Below are 22,893 nucleotides of genomic sequence, written 5' to 3'. Positions count from 1 at the left end.
AATATTTAGTAGCAAATTTTGAAATGTCACCTCAAATAAGATTTTGTAGCGACCTAGTCGCCGCTAATGTTAATCCAACTAAATTAAATTTAAAAGAAAAATAAACTAAAAAATCTGTAAAATTTTGGAAAGCTTTGAGATATTAAAAGAACATCTCTTAGCTAAGCTAAACAAAAAAATGGATATTATATAGATTCGGGAAAAGGGATCGGAGGAAAGAAAAATAGAGACAACACTGCTAACAGAGGTTCCTCTTTGCTCGATTTATAGGAACAAGTAGTGTCGATCTGTTGGTGAAATATATATGAATAGGGTTCCTTTTTGCTGAATATTCTTCAATTTTTGACTAATAGGGTTCTATAAAGTATGTATTTCATCAGGTATGTGCTCAAATCCGCTTTTAGGTTTATGTATTTTAAGATTTCACATGTAATTTCTATAACCCACTTGAATTTTGTAGGAATGGGGTTCTCTAAAGTCGATGGAGAAGGAAGAGAGTTCCTAGTTTGAAAATCACTGTGAGCGTAAGAAGTTCGAAGTTCTAAAGGATTGAACCAGTTCGCCCATTTGAAGTTTTGAAAATCAGTTCGAGGTAAGTTAAAAGCTGAAAGTTCTAAAGATATTTTTGTATTTTGTATTCTCGATCTTGTGAGGTAAACTAGAAGATGAAATTATGTATTCTCATTTGTATTTTGTATTTTGTATTCTCGATATCCTTTGTGTGGGTGTTTCTATGTCTGTTGATGGAAATTCTGCATTTGGATTGCAAATTGGAAAATCTATCTTGAAATTGAGAGTCTCTTCATTGTTTACATCTTTATCTCTTCATGGATTTGTAGTTTTGACTAGTTAAAGAATTGACACCTTTGTTGGAGAAAGAAGTATTCATAAAAAATTTTTACAGAGATTTATTTTTTATACTTTATGCAGTTTTGTCTAGTTAGCTGATCAATCGATTCTCTTTATTTGAAGTTTCATTTTCTGGAGATGTGTAGAGTCGATAAGACTCAATGTAAATAGTCGCAGAATGTATGGAGAATTTTAGTATCTGTCCTTATCTTTTCTGAGATACAAAAAGATATGATAATACTTAAAAATTATAGGAATAACAATAACCGTATAATTATATAATTTGGAGGAGAGATATGAGATTGACATTATTGTGCAGTAGATAGTTGATAAATTAAGAATTTGGTGCTATTAGAATGTGAAAAGGAGATTATAAATTATCGATTGATCTATTATGTGAAAAAAGCTTTTTTCTAATAGACGGTCTATCTACGTTTTTGATTAAAACAACTACGTAAATTGTGAGTGCATCAGAAAAGTGCTACTAATATGAACAAATTCACTACCTGTTGCTTAGAAAAGGCCATGAGATCATCCGAGTTGAACTTTTTATTACCTGCATTGTACTGCTTCAGTTCTGCAGTGTGTTTCGGGTTGTTGTGTGATGTTGTTGTTGGATGTTGCAGCTCTGAATTATACAAGGAGCTACAGTTTTGTATTAATTGTTGCAGCATCCTCCAGGTTTGTGCTGCAGCTCTGCAGTGTTTCTGTAGTTGGTGATCTTATCCACAACATTTTCTCCTAGGTGGTTTAGTCACAACCTGCAGCTTCTACAGATTTGCAATGTACCTGCACAGTAGTAGATAATAGAGAACAATGGATCCTAGGTAGCTAAGCATAAATGAGAGGACTCCTCTCGATACAAAGTATCTAGGAAAACCATAAAATAAGGGATACTCTCCCCTTTGCAATATAATCCTAAATAAGGATTCTTCAAAGAGGCTATAACTTCAAGGAAATACATAGCCTCAAAAAATAAAGAAAGAAGAGAGAACACAAAAAAAGAAAGAAACAAAAGAAAATTAGAAGAAGAGCTCATGGTGCTTCCTCTTGAGACAGTCTGCAGCTCATTTAAGGTGGTTCCATGATCCTCTTCAGCTTTTGCCTTCTGAAACTTGACATTCCAGTTTGTCTAGTATGTAGTACCCCCTTGTCTTCATAGGAAGTTGCTGAAAATTGTAGGCTTGATACAACCTGTCAACCATATGGCTGTGCTTGGAAAGAGTGTCTGCAGCACAACACAGTAAGTGCCAATGTATATGAGGCTCAACAGCACAGCTGAATATTTACTTGTATTTTGCAAGATAATCACTACAAACACAGTAGGTTGTGCTAGTCACAATCATATGTGATCTACGCTCCCTTTTTATTATTAGCATTTGATTGTGAGAATTTCCAACTTCTAGTCACAACCTCATTATTGATATTTTCCTATAAATTTATTTCTCAGTACTTGTCTATCCAATATTTATCATTATGAATAATTAAATTAATTAACTTATTGATTTTTTTATTGAAATAGAAATGGATAAAAGTTGGTTGAATATTAGGAATAGAGTTGACCAAAAATATTGAGATGGAGTAGAAGGTTTTCTTAATTGGGCATTCAGTTAACCCAAGGTGAACACTATGATTCGATGTCCTTGTAAAGGATGTATGAACACTGTGTTCAAGCTAAGAATTGATATAAGAGTAGACTTATTGAAGAAGGGATTCTGGGATTCTTATAAGGTGTGTGACTTGCATGGAGAAGTGTTGGTTAGAGTTGAAAATTCTAATGTTGCACTTAATGATGAAGTAGAAGTTGATAGCGCTGAAGAGAATGACATTACTCAAATGATCCACGATGCTTGTAGATATATGAATCTGGATAATAATGCTACTTATTCGGAGGGAAATGAAGAGCCAAATATGCATGCTACAAAGTTCTACAAATTGTTTGAAGATGGTAAGACAGAACTTTATCCTGGTTGCACAAAAGTCTCAAAGTTGTCTTTTGTTGTTAAATTACTTCACTTGAAGTCACTTAACCATTGGAGCAACAAATCGATGGATGAGTTATTAAGGTTCTTTAAAGAAGTTCTTCTCGAGGGATCATTTGTACCTAGTTCTTTCTATGAAGCAAAGAAAGTTCTTCATGACCTAGGCTTGGGATATACCAAAATAGATGCATGCCAGAATGATTGTATTTTATATTGGATCGATTATGTCAATGCTCAATCATGTCCTAAGTGTGGCAAGTCTAGATGGAAGTTAGTAAAACCCAAAGGCAAGAAAGTAGCTCATAAATTGTTGCGATATTTTCCAATCAAATCAAGGCTTCAAAGATTATACATGGCCAAAGAGACATCAAAGAAGATGAGGTGGCACAAGGAGGAGAATATTGATGACGGTGTCATGCGTCATCCATCTGACTCAATAGAATGGAAATTTTTCAATGAGCGTCATCCTACTTTTTTAGCTGAGTTAAGAAATATGCGATTAGGTTTAGCAAGTGATGGGTTTCAACCTTTTGGGAATATGAGTTCCAATCATAGTATATGGCCTGTCGTTCTAGTTACTTATAATTTGCCACCATGGGATTGTATGAAAGATCCATATTTCATGATGATACTTCTTATTCCAGGACCTAAGTCTCCAGGGAATGATATTGATGTATATTTACAACCAATGATTGATGAGTTAAAAGAATTATGGGATGGGGTGGAGACTTATGATGTACACTCAAAATCTAATGTTTTATGCATGTGGCTCTGCTCTGGACGATTAATGACTTTCCAGCATATGGAAATCTTCCAGGATGGTCAACCAAAGGCAAGTTTGCATGCCCCTGTTGCCATAAAGACACACAATTATTTTCCTTATGCAACAAATTGTGTTATATGGGGCATCGTTGCTTCCTTCCCATGAACCATCCATGGCGTAAAAATAGGATGTTATTTGATGGGAAAGTGGAAATAGGGATCGCACCTAGCCCTTTAACAGGTGATGAAGCACTTATGCAATTACATGAGTTGGGCAATGTGAGTTTTGGTGAAGTTCAAAAGCGAAAGCGTAATTTTTCTAACAATGCTTACAATTGGAAGAAGAAAAGTATATTTTTTTAATTACCTTATTGGAAGAGTCTTAAGTTAAGACATAACCTTGATGTGATGCACATAGAAAGAAATGTATCCGATAATATTTTATCAACTGTGATGACTATGGTTGGTAAGACAAAGGACACATTGAAAAATAGATATAATTTGGTGGACTTTGGTATTAGGCAAGGGTTGCATCCAATTGAGGACGGGGATAATATTTTGTTGCCGGCAGCTTGCTATGCATTGTCCCCTCAAGAGAAGTTGAAGTTATGCAATTTCTTAGCTAATTTCAAGGTTCCAGATATCTTTTCATCAAATATTTCAAGGTGTGTTAATGTACTTGAAAAAAAATACATGGATTGAAGTGTCATGATCATCATGTATTATTGCAAGATATTTTACCCGTAGCTCTACGTGGTTTGTTACCTAAGGAAGTGTGTGAACCAATTATAGCCTTAGGTAAATTTTTCAAGAATCCATATGCTAAGTGCCTGAAAATTGAAGATCTTGATATCCTAGAAGCTGAAATTCCTATCATATTATGCAAACTTCAAATGGATTTTCCTCTGACATTGTTTGATGTCATGATTCATTTGCTAATACACTTGGCAAGAGAGGCAAAACTTGGTGGACCAGTTCAATACCAGGATATGTACCCTATTGAGAGGTAACATCTTATTCTATTTATTGAAAACCAATATTTTTAAACTATCATATTCTATAACTCTATTGATGAGAAATCTATATGTAGGTATTTGCGAACACTTAAGGGAGATGTTCGCAACCCAGGTCGTCCAGAAGGTTCAATTGCTGAAGGTCATATGGCAAGGGAAAACCTTACTCTTTACTCACAATATTTAAAAAATATCTCAACCAAGTTCAATCAACCAATAAGAAATGATGATGGATTTGAATTACATGGTGGGATGTCTATATTTAAATTAAGTGGGAAAACAAAAGGGGCTTCAGTGCGAAAGAAACTACCTCATTATGAGTTCAACCAAGCATGTATGTATGTTCTTCAAAATTGCGAAGAGGTTTCAAAATTCATGGAGTAAGTCTCTTATTAATTCAAATATAATTTTATATTAATATAATTTAACTAATCTTAACCAACACAAAATGTAGGGAATACATGAGAGATATTGAAATACAAGGTTCAACGAGATCTCATGGGATGCATAATAATGAGTTTATTGTTTGGTTTCGTGCACGTGTAAGTGTTCACTAAAACAACACTTTACTATTAGTGTTGGCATGTACGTAAAAAAGATAACGGAGAACGTGTATGGTTGGATCCGCAATCCCAACAGATTCATGTAATTCCCTAAAGACATTGCCTTATTATCTTTTTGATCTACTACAAGTTACTTTCTTCTTTTTTTTGGAGACAACTTCTTCTCAAGATAGTCATTTTCACCTTGTCTACTTCAATATGTAATCTTTCTTCTTTGGATTTGTGGCTATGTTTGGGCAAAACATCAGCGGTAAATTTGCTTTGTCTATGTAAATAAACACCCTTGAAGACATGGAAATGAGAACACCATTGAGGACTTAACTGCAGCTGCAGTTTCTGCCCTATATTTCTGCAGGTTCTGAAGGTGAAGATAAGGATGACTATTGTAAGGTGTTGCAGGTTGTTGGATGCTAAAGGTTCTAAGTATGGTTGTATTGTAGATGTGTACATGGTTGTGTAGTTGAGGTATTTGTTATTGGATGTTGCAGCTCTGTAGTAAACTTAGATGTTGATGTAGTAATCTACTCCATTGCACCATGCTAAATCAACCTGCAGGTTTTAGATGTATGCTGCAATTCGACAACCAAGTCATCAAGTGCTGCAGCACTTTATTTACCTGCACAATGGAAGCAAAAAAGAGAGGAATTTCAAGTGTTGTATCAAGTATTGCAGGTCTGCAATGTACCTGCACAGCAAAAATAGAAAAGAAATACCTACTCTAGTCCTTATCTCTAATGATAAGTTGTTTAGTCTAGGAAAACTATAAACGAGAGACTCTCCCCTTTACAAAGGTCCTAACTATTAAATCTTCAAAGTCGATATAGCTATGAAATAGATACATCCAAATTGAAGAAGAAGAAGAAGTTAGAACACTAACGTTGTAAGAAGAGTTCAAGGAGGTTGTTTGATACTTTTTAGTTTTCTTCTTCTAAAACTTGTCATCCCTAGCTTGTCCAACTTGATGTAGCCCATAGTTTCTTATGGTAGTTGCTGAAAATTATAGAAATATTATGTATGTTCAAGCATATGACTGCATTTGGACAATGTATCTGCAGGGAAGTTTGCTTCTCGGATTACATGTTTGCATTGGAAGAAGTCCAAAATCTGGACCAAAGAAATTCCAAAGTTACTTTCAATATGTACATTATATTTTGGTGAAATAATTAAATGTTATTGCAGGGTGAGCTTCAATAACTTGTTGTTGAACAATAATCTGAAGAGATCGAGCATCTCATGACTAGGGATGAGATTTTATCATCGGTTCTCGGTGAGAGATCAGGCTATGTTCGGGGAAAAGGATATGGAAAGAATCCTCCTAAAAAGACTCAACTACATCAGTCAGACATAGAGGCAAGTGTATCAACAGCAATGGAAAGTATTCATCAAGAAATGCAAGTTGACATGGATCAAAAGTTACAAGAAGAACGTGAACAAATGACTGCTGATTTAAAAAAGAATATGAAAGAAAATTTGCAGAAAAAATTGGAAGAGGAGCGTGAACACATGAAAGGCGAGGTAGACAAGATGTTCCAAGAACAAATGGCTACTATTATGACTAGAATGCAACAGGTACTTTCTCTTGCTCTTTTGGAATATAATAAATTGTTATCTTGGTGTAGAAAATAGTTACATTAAAAGTTGGACTAGTTATTTGGGAAATACAATAACTGAAATGTTTTCTGGAAAGCTTTACATGGCTTTAGACATGCCGAATCCAATAAAGCTATGGCTTATGGCCAACAAGAACTACTTTAGTTATCAACAGTAAGTGGAAGATTGTTGGAAGTTTTTTGTGTTATCTATTTACTGAAAACTAGTGAAGGCTTCTGATAAGCTATCAATAACCTCATCATTATCTATAGGACACTTTTGGGAAAGCTTCTCTTGGTTTCAGCCAGCGAAACTCATTTAATAAGTCACTAAGGCATGATTTTTTGTTAAGGCTTCCAGATAAAGTGCTCAAGTCTTGTGTTATTGTAGGTTTTTGTTTTGTAAACTTTTTAGTTTTTGTGTTTCCATTTTTGGAGTCAAAATCCTACTTCTTTTAGTTGTTATTTACAAAATATTGTTGCTTTAGCTGCTACTTTATGTTGTGAAGTATAAGGAAAAGTTAAGATTTTAGGTTGGGATATGAAGAGTAACATCCCAAGAAACATGTTCTTGGCAAGGAAAAAAGTGGTAATTTTCCTTTTCTGTAGACTAAGTATTGTTTGATGTTAAATTAGGACTCAATAGAAGCTATATGAAAAGCTCTTATCTTTAACACCCTCAATCCTTTTTTGACTACTTTTTTACTGATTATAGGAGAAAAGGAATACTATGGAAGACAATTTGAGACATTGAAGTCATTCGAGGAAGTTGATATTTTTTTTCTATTTTCAGGGACAAGGTTCTTATGCAATAGGGCCCAATCAAGAAGTAGTTTGAAGGCGTCCAATGGGAGTTTTTGCTTTTCGTACTTGTATATGCAAACACGAAATATTTTTGTTCTAATTTTGTGAGATACAATGATAACTGAAGTACTAGCTAATATGTACGTACTCGTAAATGCTTTTGTTCTAATTTTGTGAAATACTATATATTAGATGTTTTTAATATCTATATATTTACTAATTTTAGAGAATTTGTTTTTAAAACACTAAATATTGGTCTTTAGTAACGAGATGAATATTACCTTTTGCAATGACAAAAACGTTGCCACTGATATTTAGCGGATTTTTGCGGCTGTTAATTAATGACGTGTAGCAGCGACATAAAAGTTGATGTTAATAGTTTATACTTTTTTGCAGCGATAGGAGACGCTACTAATTAATATCAATATTTATCAGCGACATAAAAGTTGCCAGAGTTAGCTTATAAGTTTTTGTGGCAACTATGTCGCCACTATAGGGCATACTTTAGGAGCGACATAAAAGTTTCCACAGTCAGTTAATAAGTTTTTGTGGCAATTATGTCGCCACTATAGGTCATATTTTAGGAGCGACATAACAGTTGCCACAGTTAGCGTATAAGATTTTGTGGCAACTATGTCGCCACTAAACAACATATTTTAGGAGCGACTTTCCAAATATTTATGTTGTAAATTATTATTTTTTATGGCATATTTGTTTATATATTGTGACGAATTATGTCGCCACAGATGGAGTTTTATTGTGGCGATATTATTTAATCTTCACAAATAACCTTTAGTTATGGAACTACTACGAACGGAGCAATTGTCGCTGATATATACCTTTAGTGGCGACTTTGGATTATTTTGTAGCGACGTTTGGCGCCACAATAAGTCTTATTTCTTGTAGTGATATCAAGGCTTGGAGATGAGTACCCAAGTCTAAGATCTAGGGGTGAGTACCTGGTTCACACAATAGCTTAATGGATCCATTTAGGCGTATAGGGTCTACCTTGGTAAGTAGTCTCCCCCTTTTCTCCAATGTAGGGGTAACATTGGGACTCCATGTTATAGCTCGCATAGTTTATGTCGGTTAACGATTGCTCTAACAAAAATATAAAAAGTCTCTCTCAAAATGTTTAAGGTATTTCTTACTACAGCGGTATCTCTCACAGGGTAAAGTATGTGCTCTAACAAGATTAAAAGTTTCTCCCAAAGGATTTATGGTATACTTCGTTACAATTCATGGTAGTTCAAAGTATATGTTCTCCTATAATAACTCATGATTTCTATTATAGTGTTTAAGTTCTTTTATGATTCATGATGGTTCCTATATTGCATTGGCCAAGTCTCATGATTTCAAATAGTATTTCAAATGACTTCATGGTTTTAAAATGGCCCATTGTATCACCTTATTGTATCATGGCATTCTATAAGGGAAATGACTTCTTACATTGACTTATGATGATCACTATAGTGTTTATGTCTTCAAGTGACTCCATTATAGTTTCCAAATTGCACTGAAGTTGTTCATGAATTACTATCATGATTTAATTATTTACTTAATCTGTTTTCTAACTTGATCAATTGCACATTATAATGGCATGCATTGCATTGCGCACATACTTAGTACATTCAAACTACTAACGCATACTCTATTGACTACATGATATCACCATGTAGGGACCGGTGTTGCTCCACATTCTCCTCCACATGGCTAGTTTGATCCTTGAAGGCTATTTAGTTGGTGAGTTTCCATATTTCGGTAACAACATTCCATTTCTTTTCTTGCTTATGACATGTATAGACTTTGGTTATCTTTTGGTATTTTTGGTACTACATTTGAAGGTGAGCTAGGGACATATTACCGCCAAGTCTAAGAAAAGTAGAGGTATCGTTGGACAAATAGATGATATTTTGAAGTTGTTAATGAATCTTGTTCTATGATGTTTCCCTTAGTCCCGTTTCCCTTTTGATTTCCGCTTATTTTGAATGTCATTACCTATGAAAAGCTAAATGAATGCTAAGAGGCTTGGGTGAGGTACCTACGGGTGTCTCATTCGCCATGTCGCGTCTACGCCCTAGGCTTGAGTCGTGATACACGTCTAGACCCTAGGATTGGATCGTGATAAATTAGAAATAATTTAGCTTAAAAATTTTCCTTTTACCTTTAATAAAATAATTTACAATCACACAAATATCTAAGGATTGTCTTAGACCACAAGTTTCAAAAGTCTTCTTTTTTAAAGACAATATCCCAAGTCAGCGGTGCCACATAAAATGAGATAGAATGATTAATAGTTTTGATATATTCCAACACTATGTCATTGATGAAAGTAGTAGGGTAGTGAAACCTAATGACCAAAATTATAAAATGAACGACATGGTTCAGAATACATATGGGGGTGCATCTGATTTTGAATTTCATGACCATGTTGAAGATGCTCCCAATGCTGAATCTAGAATTTTCTTTAAACAATTGGAAGTTTCTAGTAGGCCTTTATATGAGGGGAGCCTGCTCCCAACTATCTATTGTTGTTAGGTTATTAATTATCAAATCAGATTAAAATATTCCACAATTGGCAGAAGATAGTTGAGCTATCTAGCCAAGTCAAAGCCTCTCAGGATAGAAAAGGCAGAGAAACATAGAGTATGCGGGGTTTAAATCTAATTAGATGCATTACTTACTTCGGGAGGATTCCCCTTTGTCCTAGTGATACAGTTTTCCCTCCTCGACCTTCCCGTTATCGACCTATTCAACATCAAGTATATGGTCAATGCAGATGTTTGATAGATGATTCCAATAGTGATAATTAGAGTTGTATTAGATAATCTAAATTATATACTTTATGGTGATTTTAAAGACTTATTATGTGTTTTGTGAATGCTTGAGAACGTTGAAGTAGTTTGAAATCCTATTGTATAACTTATGACTTCTATGATTTGATTTGTTCAATTTCAAAGTATTCTATCGTTAATTTTCATGTAGTGTTGATTGAAGGATACTTAGTATATGTATTTGTTGTAGTTAGATTAATCGTTTTCAACTCTTTGAGCTTGATTTAACTAATTAGAATGTATATATTGTTGAATTGAATTAAAATGACACGTGGGCAGCTGTAAAAGAAGCAATCTACTACCGATTTTTTTCTTCATAAAAGAGACTTCTTGAGGTCTTTTTTCTGCAATTTCATTTTCCATAAAATGTGTAAAGGCGACCTTACAAAGGAGGTCGCCTTTCTGGAGTTTTTATTTTTGAAAAAGACAACCTTATGAGATTGCGTATTATGTTTTTTGTTAAAGACTCCTTGTGAGGTCACTAGTTTGGAAATATGTTTTTTTTTGTAGTGATAATATCAAGGAGACCAACAATCTCATGCCAAAGAAAATTATTCACAACACAATCAGTGTTCTAGAAGGGGCTTGTGCTACTACTAATCATTGCTATAGAAAAGCCAACCAAGTGTCCAATTTGCTAGAAAAAAACCCTGCTCATAGCGGTAATGCTTGCTACTTCTTTTCCTACCAGCAGCTTCCAAGGAATGTGAAAGACACTTTGCATTTGGACAATTGGTAGCTGCCATGCTTGAGGAGTAGATATGACAAGGCTAATTTTTTGGTTAGTTAACTTTACTTTTGTAACAATGTATCTTGTATGTGGTTCTTTTCCCTTTCATGTCCCTTTTTTGTTATGTTTGATCATTCAACCTTATGTAAAATTGAGGTTAGATCCTTGTCCCCCTCTACTCTTTTTGTTGGTTCAAAAATGAAGTATACAAGGTTGGGGTCATGTTAAATCCCCCAAATTAAAGCCCTTTGATTTGGTCATTGACCAGGGTGATTGGGCTTATATTTAAAAAAGATTAGCTTAGCCTTGTTTACGAAATTAATATAAAAAAATATTGTTTTATTTATGAGTTTTTAAGGAAAGTGTAAAAAAATGTGTCAACTAATATTGACGGGAGGGAGTAATTTGTATTGAAGGAGGTGCTTGGCTTACCTTATTTTAGCTCTTTGTGAGGTTGGAAAGTCCTTTTCCACTTCCTACCTTTATATTCTTTAAGCTCAATTCTTAACCAATTTGTTTCTTCTTGAAACCTACTCAAAAGAGACATGGCCAACCAACACCCTCAATTAATTTTATTTCTTAATGCTTTTAAACAAACCCATTCTTTTTTTATTCTCTTTTACCCAATATTTAATACTCCTGCCTCGCTGGAACTAAATGATGTCCTCTAATTAGCTGGTAGATTACATGAACTTAATAATTAAGTCAAGCTGGTGGATTATTAGTTTAATATTCCCTTCTTCGAATCAAATATAATTTCGGTTAAGAGTTAATAAAAAAGATATTCTTGCATCTTTCTCAAAAACGTACATTGAGCCCTTTTTTTCTTTAATTTTTCTAAGATCTGCTTAGATGAAGGTTTTGAATTAAGAATAAAGCATTTATTTACACTTTTGTATAAAAGTAGGAACATAATGCTAGCTAGCTTACCCCACATCATATGGATCAATCATACTTATTATACAAACGGAGATAATTAAGTTGCGACTAATTAATAAATGTCAGCTTATAAAAGAAGCATGACAAATAGTTTTGCCTCCCCTTTTCAATTCTTTAATATTAATGGAGCATAAAGTCTATTAAACTTTATAATTATGGAGAAATGAAAAAAGCATTTCCAAGTCCCACTTGTCTTGTTTTCCATCATCATCTCTTCTTCATTGATCATTTCAGTTTCTTCATCCAATATTTGATCAGAAAAATTAATAGAAGGAATTAAAGATGGATTGTTCAATATGTAGCGCGATGCCATTTATTCTAAGGCCACCGAGGAATACAATATGTGCAACTTGTTACGAGGGAGCCAGAACCGTAATTACGTTGACGACCAACAAGCTTGATCATATTGACAACACAAAAGGAAGTGATAATAATAAAACAGTAACTGGACTACTTTCTGCTTCTTCATCAAATCCATCTATTAAGGTATATATCTATATATATATATATCATCATCTCTTTCTCATGGTTGCTTATAATACACTACTACTAGAAAACATAGAATTAGCAATATATAAGATTTCGTACCTAAACAACAAAAATTTCATGTTAATTTCATTTAGCTATGGATTAATAATGGATTATAAGAAAATTCAATTATCTAGGAGTTTTTTAGCGATGGATTAGTTATGGATTGCTAACTAATTTCATGTTTTCTAGTAGTAATACATTATTCCTACATGGAGACATCATGCATATATATGATGACAAGATGGAAATGGAATATAAGTTTTTTCTTCTTCTTTTTAAGTGTTTTTTAATTTTTTTAATTTTTTGGTGCGATAGAGGATTTCCTCCATCATAAATGCTATAACAATTATTGTTTACACCCACAAAAAAAAAATAAAAAAAAAATAAAAAAAAAGTTCGACCCCAAGACTAGACCAGCTAAATTTTTACAACTTCACATCATTGTCCTTTGATGATGGGTGTTGTCTAACATTTTGTAACAGCCTAGGCTTGTACGACATTAAATCCTAGGCAAATCTCTCAGCAAAATACAGTAGAGATGTGTGTGTAAAGAAGCTAGTCTTAGTTCCTAATTAAAGATTTGGGAATCTAGGATAGAAACAGACAATATTAATAGTAGGCTCCATTGTAAGACATTTTCAAGATAAAAGAAAGGAGATAATTGGGAGGAGGTTATATTTCCTTTAATTTTGATTATAAATGAGCATGGAGTTATTCTGTAAAAAGAGAAATTTTGAAAAGTATAGCGTGCAAAAACAATTTGCAAAGCAGTAGATTGTGGCTAAGCTAAGCTTATGCAGCACAAAGAGAAATTGGAAAACCCAATGCTCTAATATAAATTCAAAACCTATTTGTTTTACTTGCTTGCTTATCTATCATAAATAATGATATATATGGTTGATTATTTTGTTTTTGGACTCAAAATTCACATATTTAAAATAATTACGTACAGGGATTTGGAAATGCGTTGAAATGGGTGAAAGAAATGAAGGAGATGGAGGAGGAATTAAAGGAGAAGCTGAATTATCTTAGTGGTTTTGTTGTTGCCTTGAGAGATCATATTCATACAGATATTTTAATTAAGCCTGGGAATGATGCTCCTTCTATACCAGCACATAGAGCTCTTCTGGTAATAATATTTGGTATTTCCTTAACAAATACGGGTCAAAAATGTCATTGAACTATGTGAAAGTTGTTATTAACCCATTAATTAATAATAGAGAGATCAAACTATTGACGGCAAATTAAAGACATATTTAGACTAACTATTAACTGAACAATTTAACATGGTTCAAGCTAAGGGGATTTTTGGTTTCCTCACAAATGTAAAGCATTTTATGTAACAGGCAGCAAGATCTGATATCTTCAAGAACATACTGGAGTCAGATGGATGTAAAGCTCCACCAATTGACGACACAATAACCTTGCCTGAACTAAACTACGATGAATTAGAGTGTCTACTAGAGTTCCTCTACAGTGGAGATTTGCCTAAAGAGAAGATGGACAAACACGTTTACTCCTTGTCAATTGCAGCAGATAAGTACGAAATCCCCTTCTTGCAGAAATTCTGCGACAATCAAATGTTGGGATCATTGAACACATCGAATTCTCTCGATGTATTAGAGATTTCTGACACTTGTTCTAATCACTCTTTAAAGGAAACAGCCTTGAACTTTATTGTTAAGAACATGGAGGATATTGTATTTACACCTAGATTTGATGCATTTGCACTTAAGAATCCTCATTTAACTGTACAGATTACTAGGGCTTCTTTTATTGACATTAAAAATAGAAGGCTTGCTCTTTGATTCTTGTGTTAATATAATTGTATGCTACACAAACACCTAGAAGAGGGATACATGCATGGACAAAGGAAATTGGCAAATTATACAATGTTGCTTGCTTAGCTTGTTACTTCTATAATCTCTTCTTGTATTATTTAGTCTTCGGCTCGGCCCATAGAATTATGTGTTCGATGGGATTGGAGCTAAATATTGGGCCTGAAACCATAGCATAGGCACCTTGTGCTGTCCAAGCCCAAAAGGCCCAACCCCCTTGTGTGGTGTTGATCTTAAGATCATGTGAAGTTTCTATGTGGTGGATGTTTAAAGGAAAACTACCTTATTAGACATACAGTCATACCATATATACTAATTCTACCTATGCTTTCAAATAATTACGTATATTATCACTAATTAAGAGCTTTCTATCATATATTGAGAAATATACATCTAGATACATGTATTTTTAATATCAGATACACTAAAATAGGAAGAGAGACAAGCGAGATAGTCATGTATCCCAAATACATGTGAATCACACTAGATACATGTATCTACATGTATTTGGTGTGATTCGAGGCGAGCAAGATTTGTTATGTATTTCAAATACATGCGAATTCACTTAGATACAATGTATCTAGAACAAATTACACTTAATTTGGACCTCATGTATCCCGAGATACATGTATCTAGACGTATCTGAATGCATCAAAATCTAGTAAGATTCATACTACTACAAACTAGAGTGTATCAAGGTAATTAACTCTTAAATAGTAGGATTTTTGTAAGTTTCTCATATTTAAAAGTGTGCTTATGAAGTATGAACTCATTAATTCATTTCCTAATTTAAAATTTTAATTCAAAATTTAGAGTCAATTTAAATTGAGGACAAAAGTTATGAGTTCGATTCAATCCATAAAAATCTATCGTTCTACATTTGCCTTTGTTTTAGCACAATAACAAGCATGCAAGTGGATATTGTCGGGGCGGGAAACCAGGAATAAAAGGGAGAAAAGGGTGATGATGCTTATTCAGTGTGTTGACATGTGTGAATGAAAAGGAAAGGAATGATAAAAGGGACTATGAAACTATCGCTCTCCATCCATACTTCCGTATTTCTCCTTTCTACACCACAAATGTATGTTTGACAATATTTACTGAGTTCAAATTCAATTTGAGTTTAAATTGTATATATATCGTCAAAATGTAAAGATTTTTTACATGATTACGTCATATTTACCGCCTAAAACATTTGTCTTATTCTTAATAACCTGATAATATAAAAAATAATTTACACTAATATATTGTATGTAGCTTATACTGCTGCCATACCATGTTTTGCACATGACACCTTAACCTTTATCATGGCAATACAAAACATTTAATCAAAGGATTGAAAGAAAAAAAAACTCCTTTTATTCCTCTTTCCTAATTCAAGCATGTTGAGCATTTTGACCTAGATCTCAATTGATGAATTTCAATTTTGATAAACATCATTGTGATACTTATTTGAATAAGCATATATATTGTGTGTCTACTGTACTTCAATAATAGCATACCTTTGTATTCATTTTTGGCAAAAATATGATGAAACTTCAGAAAAATTAGGCTACTTATAGAATTATATGACCTTCTATACGGAGCTATATATACCATATCAATCCTGGTTAATTTACTGTAACACATTTAATCTAGTATTACTGCGCCTAGTATCACGAGGACACTGACCATCAATAATTAAAGGACAAAAGAAGAGAAGGAAACATACGTATAAAGGGCAGCTCGATGCACTAAAGCTCCCGCTATGTGCAGGGTCAGGGGAAGGGTCCGACCACAAGAGTCTATTGTACGCAGCCTTACCTTGCATTTTTGTAAGAGACTGTTTCCAAGGCTTGAACCGATAACCTCCTGGTCACATGACAGTAACTTTACCAGAAGGAAATATACATATGTTGCACTAAAAACTTTTTTTTTTTACTTAGGGTTCCATTTTCTGAATGTAAAAGATTACCTTTTGGCATTTATCACAGGTATATATTAGGCTGGCAAGAATGGCCCGACTGTACTTGATAAAATGTAGATTTCGCGTTTCTCAAACAAATATTGTCAGGAGAAAGTTGGTAAAATGGCCAGTTTTTCCCATGACATTAATTATTTTGAATATCTGTTTTTTTTTCATTCAGAATCTTAAATTATTATATATAACAAACAGAAACACCAGCAAGTGTCTAAATCACATACACGCATAAGACACTTCAAATTGTCTTCTAATGTACCTCAGACAACAACATACACACATATATATAATAGCACCTACCTCAACTCATAAATTTTTAATAATAATTTTTTTAAGATTGATCTGCTTAAATTAATCACACCTTTTAAGTAATTTAATTAGTTACGGTAACTTCTTGTAATAGACACACATAAGTAGCCAGAAGGCGTATGCCTTTCCCACTTTCCTGGAGACTAAATTTGAATAAACTGACATAGTGAGTACTACTTAACAGAATAGGGATAACACTATTCAACTTATACACAAAGAACCAAACTTTAGAGTATACAGAACAAATAATTTAAAGAGTAGCTAGCCTACTTTTTTTAAAAAATTGAAATTGTAATTACACCTGTCACGTGAAAATTAAACAGAACCCTCAAGAGTCATTTGACTGGGCAAAATGAATGATCTTTGATCATTAATATTGATGAATCAATGTACTAGCCAATAATTCCTTATCGATTAATATAACTATGATAGCTAGCTAGGAAGATGAGGGGGAAAGTTTAAAATAAAGAGGAATGATAGTAATAATAGCTAATTAAGCTACATTATATTGATTTGATTAATTAGCCTTGTTCGTTGCTTTCACTCCAGTTCTTAATAGCTTGAAAAACTGCCTCTGTCACCACTTGGGCATTAATCATGGCATCTTCATCCTGCAAAAACTAATTTGTATAATATATTGACGACGTCTTTTATAAAACAAAGATAATACTACAAAGAAGAAGAAGCAAATTAAAGGGGTCCGGGCGGGTTTAATTTGTAAATTGAAGAGTAATAGTAGACGTACCTCTCCCCCAAATGCTTCTAAACGAAAGGTGTCGGTGCAAGAAACCCTAGCTTCAAGGACGTTAAGGCCAAGGTCTTCAAGAACTTGTAATATGGCAACAAGCAAGCCAGGGCAACTTCTTTCTGAATATACATTTACCAAGAAACCTTTTTCTAGGGTTTCCACTTCAATTTGCTGTAAAGCAAAATAGAGAATCGTCGATCACTTTTGAATCATCTCAAGGAAAGGAGATGGGTCATGAAGAAATATTATATATATACACTTACGGGCCATGAAGAAGTCGTGTTGTTTGAATTAATTTGAGGGGAAGTGGTAGTTATGTCTTGATTTAGCCTTTCCACTTTGTCTTTGAGTTCTTGAATATACTTTGACGCATCTACTATGATTGAGCTTTCACTAAGCTGCATGTCATAATAATTAGTCACACTTTGGAATTGCAACAAATTAAAGAAGCAAATCTACAATTGAGAGGGTCAAAATTTTAAAACCTCAAACTTGGTAATTTTGTACTTGTATATTCATCAATAATTCATCTATATATTTACTACTACAAAAAGTATTAGAAAATGAATGCCTACATATATAGAAGAAGAAGAAGAACTCAACAAGACTTTGTGTTTAATTCCCTTTTCAGTTACTGTGTTTAAGGTGGGGATTGGCACAAAAAGACTAAATCAATGAAAAATGATCAGTGTTGAAGAATGAAGGTATTTCATTTTCTAAAGGAAAAATGAGGAGAAGAAGAAAAAGTGTAGTTTTAATAGATGGAGAATATATATTGTTGTTGTGTAAATATAAATATATAAGTGGAATGGATTGAAAAGACGCATGGGATAATTACAGCATGAGATTTAGTGATTGATCGAAGAAGTTGCAATTTCTCATGCAGCACTGCAGCTCTTTTCTGCTCCCTTGATACCATTCTTTCTTTTCTAAGTTTTAATATTTTCTCTTCCTCAGCTCTAAGTCTCTTTAAATAAATAAAGTAAAGGAGGTCTCCTCTCATATCAATATCCCCTCTTTAATTTGTTTGCTTCCATGACACCTCATCCCATCACAAGTTTATTTCTTATTCTCATACATTATTATCAAACAAAAGATGCCCTTTGGATAAGAAACACATAAATTAATAATTCACTCGCCTTCACGACAAAACATAATAAACATTAGCCTACAATTACTCATGAACTCGAGACCTCTGATTAAGGATAACAATCTTAACACAACTCATATTGGTTAAATGAATATTGTTAGTTGGGTATTTATCATTACTAGACATGGATGAGCAATAATGAATGCACTAATATATATTCCCTCTAGTAAAAAATAATTGATGTGTTAACTTTTAAAAGTTGATCCAAAATAATTAACTAATGTTCCACAAAATCAACAAGCTATTTAATTCTGTTTCTCAAATTTATCCTTGTCACATTCCTAATTCAATCTATAAATTTAATGACAGTTATTTCAACCTATAAAAATATTTTAGTCAAAACTTCTCTTACTTTTTAAGAATAATTAAGAAATAAGTGCATTTCTTAATCCATGTGCCCAAAACTAAAATATCAATTACTTAAGATCGAAGAGAGTAATTAGCTTGATGCCTTGTTATAATTTGACACTCTTTTCGAAGGTCAATTTTTTATATTTCTTATTTTTCCTACTAACATTAGAACTTTTTTTTTAATGTCTAATAGTATCAGCAACATAAGTTAGTAATAATGGGCTCGTGACATATATATATATATATATATATATATATATATATATATATATATATATATATACGTAGAAACCCCGGAGGCTAGCTTTTTAGGCACTAATGTACGTAGAAACCTTTTTTTCATGGTAGTATCATTAATTAATATTCCCACGTTTGGACTATGTTGAATAAATCTCACAATTGTTTATATTTTCATTTAATGCCAATTACATAGTATTAATCTTGCCACTAGCAAAACTATGTTAGTAAACAACAAATTTTCGAGCCGAGAAAAATAAATAATCAAGATCGAAAATTTGGAGTAATAAAGAGTAATATTTGATTTCAAAATGTAGTGTGTGTTATAATCTTTATGATAATCCTCTGATTCTTCAAATAATATGGAATATGTTGAACTTGAATTTGATTTAGAGTCAAGGGCTTGAATAACTTGATCTTTAATCTTCGTCTTCAAATTTGGATTTGAATTATTCGTCACAAACACTTGTATGGTTATGACGAATAATAAATATGAACAAGTAACTTGATCTTGAACTTGAACTTAAATTTGATTACTTGAACTTTGTAGCTTTGTAGAGAATTTACAGCCTTTGATCCACGAGCTCTCTTCTTGCTTCATGTTCTTCAAAAACTCCGCCCTCTCAGAATAATGAGGACCTCTATTAATAGTTGTAGGGAGTAGTGTGCTGGTGTGATTGAATTGGTCGGTTTGAACTGACCAATCAGATTCTTTTGGTGAAGAACTTTAATTTGATTGGTCAGAACATGTCACATATATACGTGACATTATTCTAGTGGCTCATTTAATTTGATTTAGATTGCCACATAACTTCAACACGTGGCATGAGTTTAGTGGCTTATTTAATTTGACTTGAATTGTCATATAATTTTGGCACGTGGCATAATTCTAATGGCTCATTTAATTTGGCTTGGATTGCCATATAACTTTGACACTTGGTGTAATTTTAGTGGCTTATTTAATTTGACTTGGATTGCCACATAACTTTGACACGTGGTGTGCTTTTAGTGGCTCGTTTAATTTGACTTGAATTGCCACATCATTTAGATTATTTTATTAAATTTAATATAGTCCAATTTAATTTACGGATTTAAATTCAAAAAAAGTTTAATACTTACAAATGCCCCCTACTTCAAGTCTTGTCGAAGTATTTTATACAAAGACTAGCCTTGAAGTATTAACTAAACGATAATCGTATGTCATACAATTTAATATGCACCATGAACATATTAAATTAATACGTTCCTCCAATTAGAGTGACATAGTTGGTGTAAATAATAAGACTGCAATTGAAACTTGATCACGTGGCTAATGCAATTTTTTAACTAGATTTGAACAATTAGAATAGCATAGAGATCAACAAAATAAAGGGTAGGTATTTGCTAACCAATAATAATAATAATAATAATAATAATAATAATAATAATAATAATCCAATTAGAATTCGAAAAGGACACACTTCTTTAAGAATACGGATAGCCCAAATTTTCACAATTCCACAATCAATTAGGATTTGGAGAAAATAAATTTGCACCATTCCACTAGAGTCCTAACCCAAAAAGTAATTATAGTTACTTTGGGAGAAGGACTCCTTCACCGTCACTATTTGTCTATAAATAGACTCTCTCCTTTTATTTATTTTTAACATTGACATTGACAATTTTGATGCTCCTTTTTGCATACACTCTTGAGTTCATCGTGCAGAATCAAGATATGAGGTACGTTTTTTTTATCTTTTTTTTTGCTTTGTTCTTTTGTGTGTGTTTTTTAATCAATAGAAGAAATAGTTGTATCTTATGAAGCCAATAATTTTACATCATCCTTGGCGAAGACTTTACACCATCTGACTTAAAGGTGCCGCATTGTTTGAGCCAAAGGCTTTACACTATCTACGGCAAATATTTTACATAATTTATGGCAAAGACTTTACACTATTTGAGTCAAAAAACACCACATAGTCCAAGATAAAAACTTTATACCGTTTAAGTCAACGACATCACATAGTTCAAGACAAAGACTTTACACCGTCTAAGACAAAGACTTTACATGATTTGAATTGAAGGTATCACTCGTCCAAGACAAAGACTTTACACCATCTAAGGCAAAGACTTTACATGATTTGTGGCAAAGACTTTACACCGTCTGAGTCAAAAGTATCTCATAGTCCAAGCCAAAGACTTTACATCATCTAAGGCAAAGACTTTACATGATTTGAGGCAAAGACTTTACACCGCCTGAGTCAAAGGCATCCCATAGTCCAAGCCCAAAGACTTTATAACATCTAAGGCAAAGACTTTACGTGATTTGTAAAGACTTTCCACCATTTAGATTAGGCATAGTTATTGCTCAAAGAATATAATCGTTCATTATTGAGATTCATGACCATGATTATTGAATTACTAATTTAAGAGCTAATAATTTTTTTTAATAAGAAACCAAACTTCTTAATCTAAAACATATCCAAAATTTATAGCTCAAGTCCCTCAGGATCATTCTAAACAAACATCAAAAATGAATTTCACATGCAAAAAAGCTGACAGATTCATATTCGCATGATCTTATTAAAATACTCATATCTTAGCATAGAGAAGTCGAAAAGAAGATTCATAGAACTATATCATATACAATAATTATAGCTAATAGCTTTACGGATTTGTACGAATATTTCCTTGAAGTCAATTCAAATTCTGTCTTGATTGGACTTCTCTAATTCACACGTTATATATGACAATCTACAAGAACATTGTGATGCTCAAATTATAGCGTACCCCATTTTTTTGAACTTATCAGACTAAACTTAGGATGTAACTCTAAGCACCACGGACCTCGGCAAAGAGGGTCAAGTGAGACTATGTATTTTTTGAATACTCATGCGACTGAACTCAGAATGTAATTCCAAGTGCCTACGTACCTTAGTGAAGAGGATCAAGTCATAACGTAGTTCTGAAAGAGTGATTTTTTATTTTTTATTTTTATTTTTTTGTGTCCTAAATTTTGCCTAGGCCGCCATTTTCGATATTTTCAACCTAGTGGATATTTTTTTTATTTTTTTTTATGTTGTGCACAGTTTATGCTTTTGCGAGCCAGGAGTAACATGCAGTTTATGCTCGTACCTTAAGAAGCGTGCTTCTTTTCTTCAATGATAGTATCTCTTTATGAACTTTCCATTAATGGAGCCAATGCGCAATTCTTCTAAGTCAACCAGTTTGTAAGCGCCACTTGAGTATACTTCTTGTACCACATATGGTCCATCCCATTTAGCGGAGAATTTGCTTCTAGACCGACGAGAAATAATAATAGGCCTTCTTACAATAAGAACTTGATCACCTACTTGGAAGCATCTAAGATGAACCTTCTTATTAAAAGATCAAGCTTGATAACATTCCAAACTTTGTTGGGCCTCTAGTCTTTTTTCATCAAGAGCCTCCAATTCTTCAAGCCGTAATCGATCATTTTCTTCATTAGTGAGTCCTTCTTGAATGAAAAGGTGCAATGATGTAATTTGATGCTCAAGTGGAAGGACTGCTTCAACTCTATAAACAAGAGAATAGGGAGTCGCTTGTATTGGCATGCGATACGTAGTCCTATATGCCCAAAGTGCTTCTTCCATTCTTTCATACCAATCTCTCTTAGAATTGGAAACAACTTTCTTCAATAAGTTGCAGAGTGTCTTGTTAAATCCTTCAGCGAGACCATTAGCAGC

The 22,893-nt window shown here is 33.2% G+C and overlaps 2 protein-coding genes across 2 annotated transcripts; one reads left to right on the top strand and one right to left on the bottom strand.

Annotated features, from left to right (window-relative positions):
• The first annotated feature begins 12,234 nt into the window (after positions 1-12,234).
• LOC129900377 (BTB/POZ domain-containing protein At3g56230-like) lies at positions 12,235-14,484 on the top strand. Its single transcript, XM_055975336.1, has 3 exons — positions 12,235-12,551; positions 13,549-13,725; positions 13,943-14,484. Exons 1-3 carry the CDS (start codon positions 12,348-12,350, stop codon positions 14,402-14,404), a joined length of 843 nt encoding a protein of 280 aa, XP_055831311.1. The 5' UTR covers positions 12,235-12,347; the 3' UTR covers positions 14,405-14,484.
• A 2,465-nt stretch (positions 14,485-16,949) lies between these two features.
• LOC129900340 (transcription factor bHLH61-like) lies at positions 16,950-18,477 on the bottom strand. Its single transcript, XM_055975302.1, has 4 exons — positions 18,290-18,477; positions 17,715-17,849; positions 17,449-17,622; positions 16,950-17,314 (listed from the first exon to the last, which is right to left on the bottom strand). The coding sequence occupies exons 1-4, from the start codon at positions 18,452-18,454 to the stop codon at positions 17,225-17,227; spliced, it is 564 nt and encodes a 187-aa protein (XP_055831277.1). The 5' UTR covers positions 18,455-18,477; the 3' UTR covers positions 16,950-17,224.
• Between the last annotated feature and the right edge of the window lie 4,416 nt (positions 18,478-22,893).

Source organism: Solanum dulcamara, chromosome 8 (genome assembly GCF_947179165.1).
Source record: "Solanum dulcamara chromosome 8, daSolDulc1.2, whole genome shotgun sequence".
NCBI classification, from domain to species: domain Eukaryota; kingdom Viridiplantae; phylum Streptophyta; class Magnoliopsida; order Solanales; family Solanaceae; genus Solanum; species Solanum dulcamara.
This window is presented reverse-complemented; position numbering and strand designations above follow the sequence as displayed.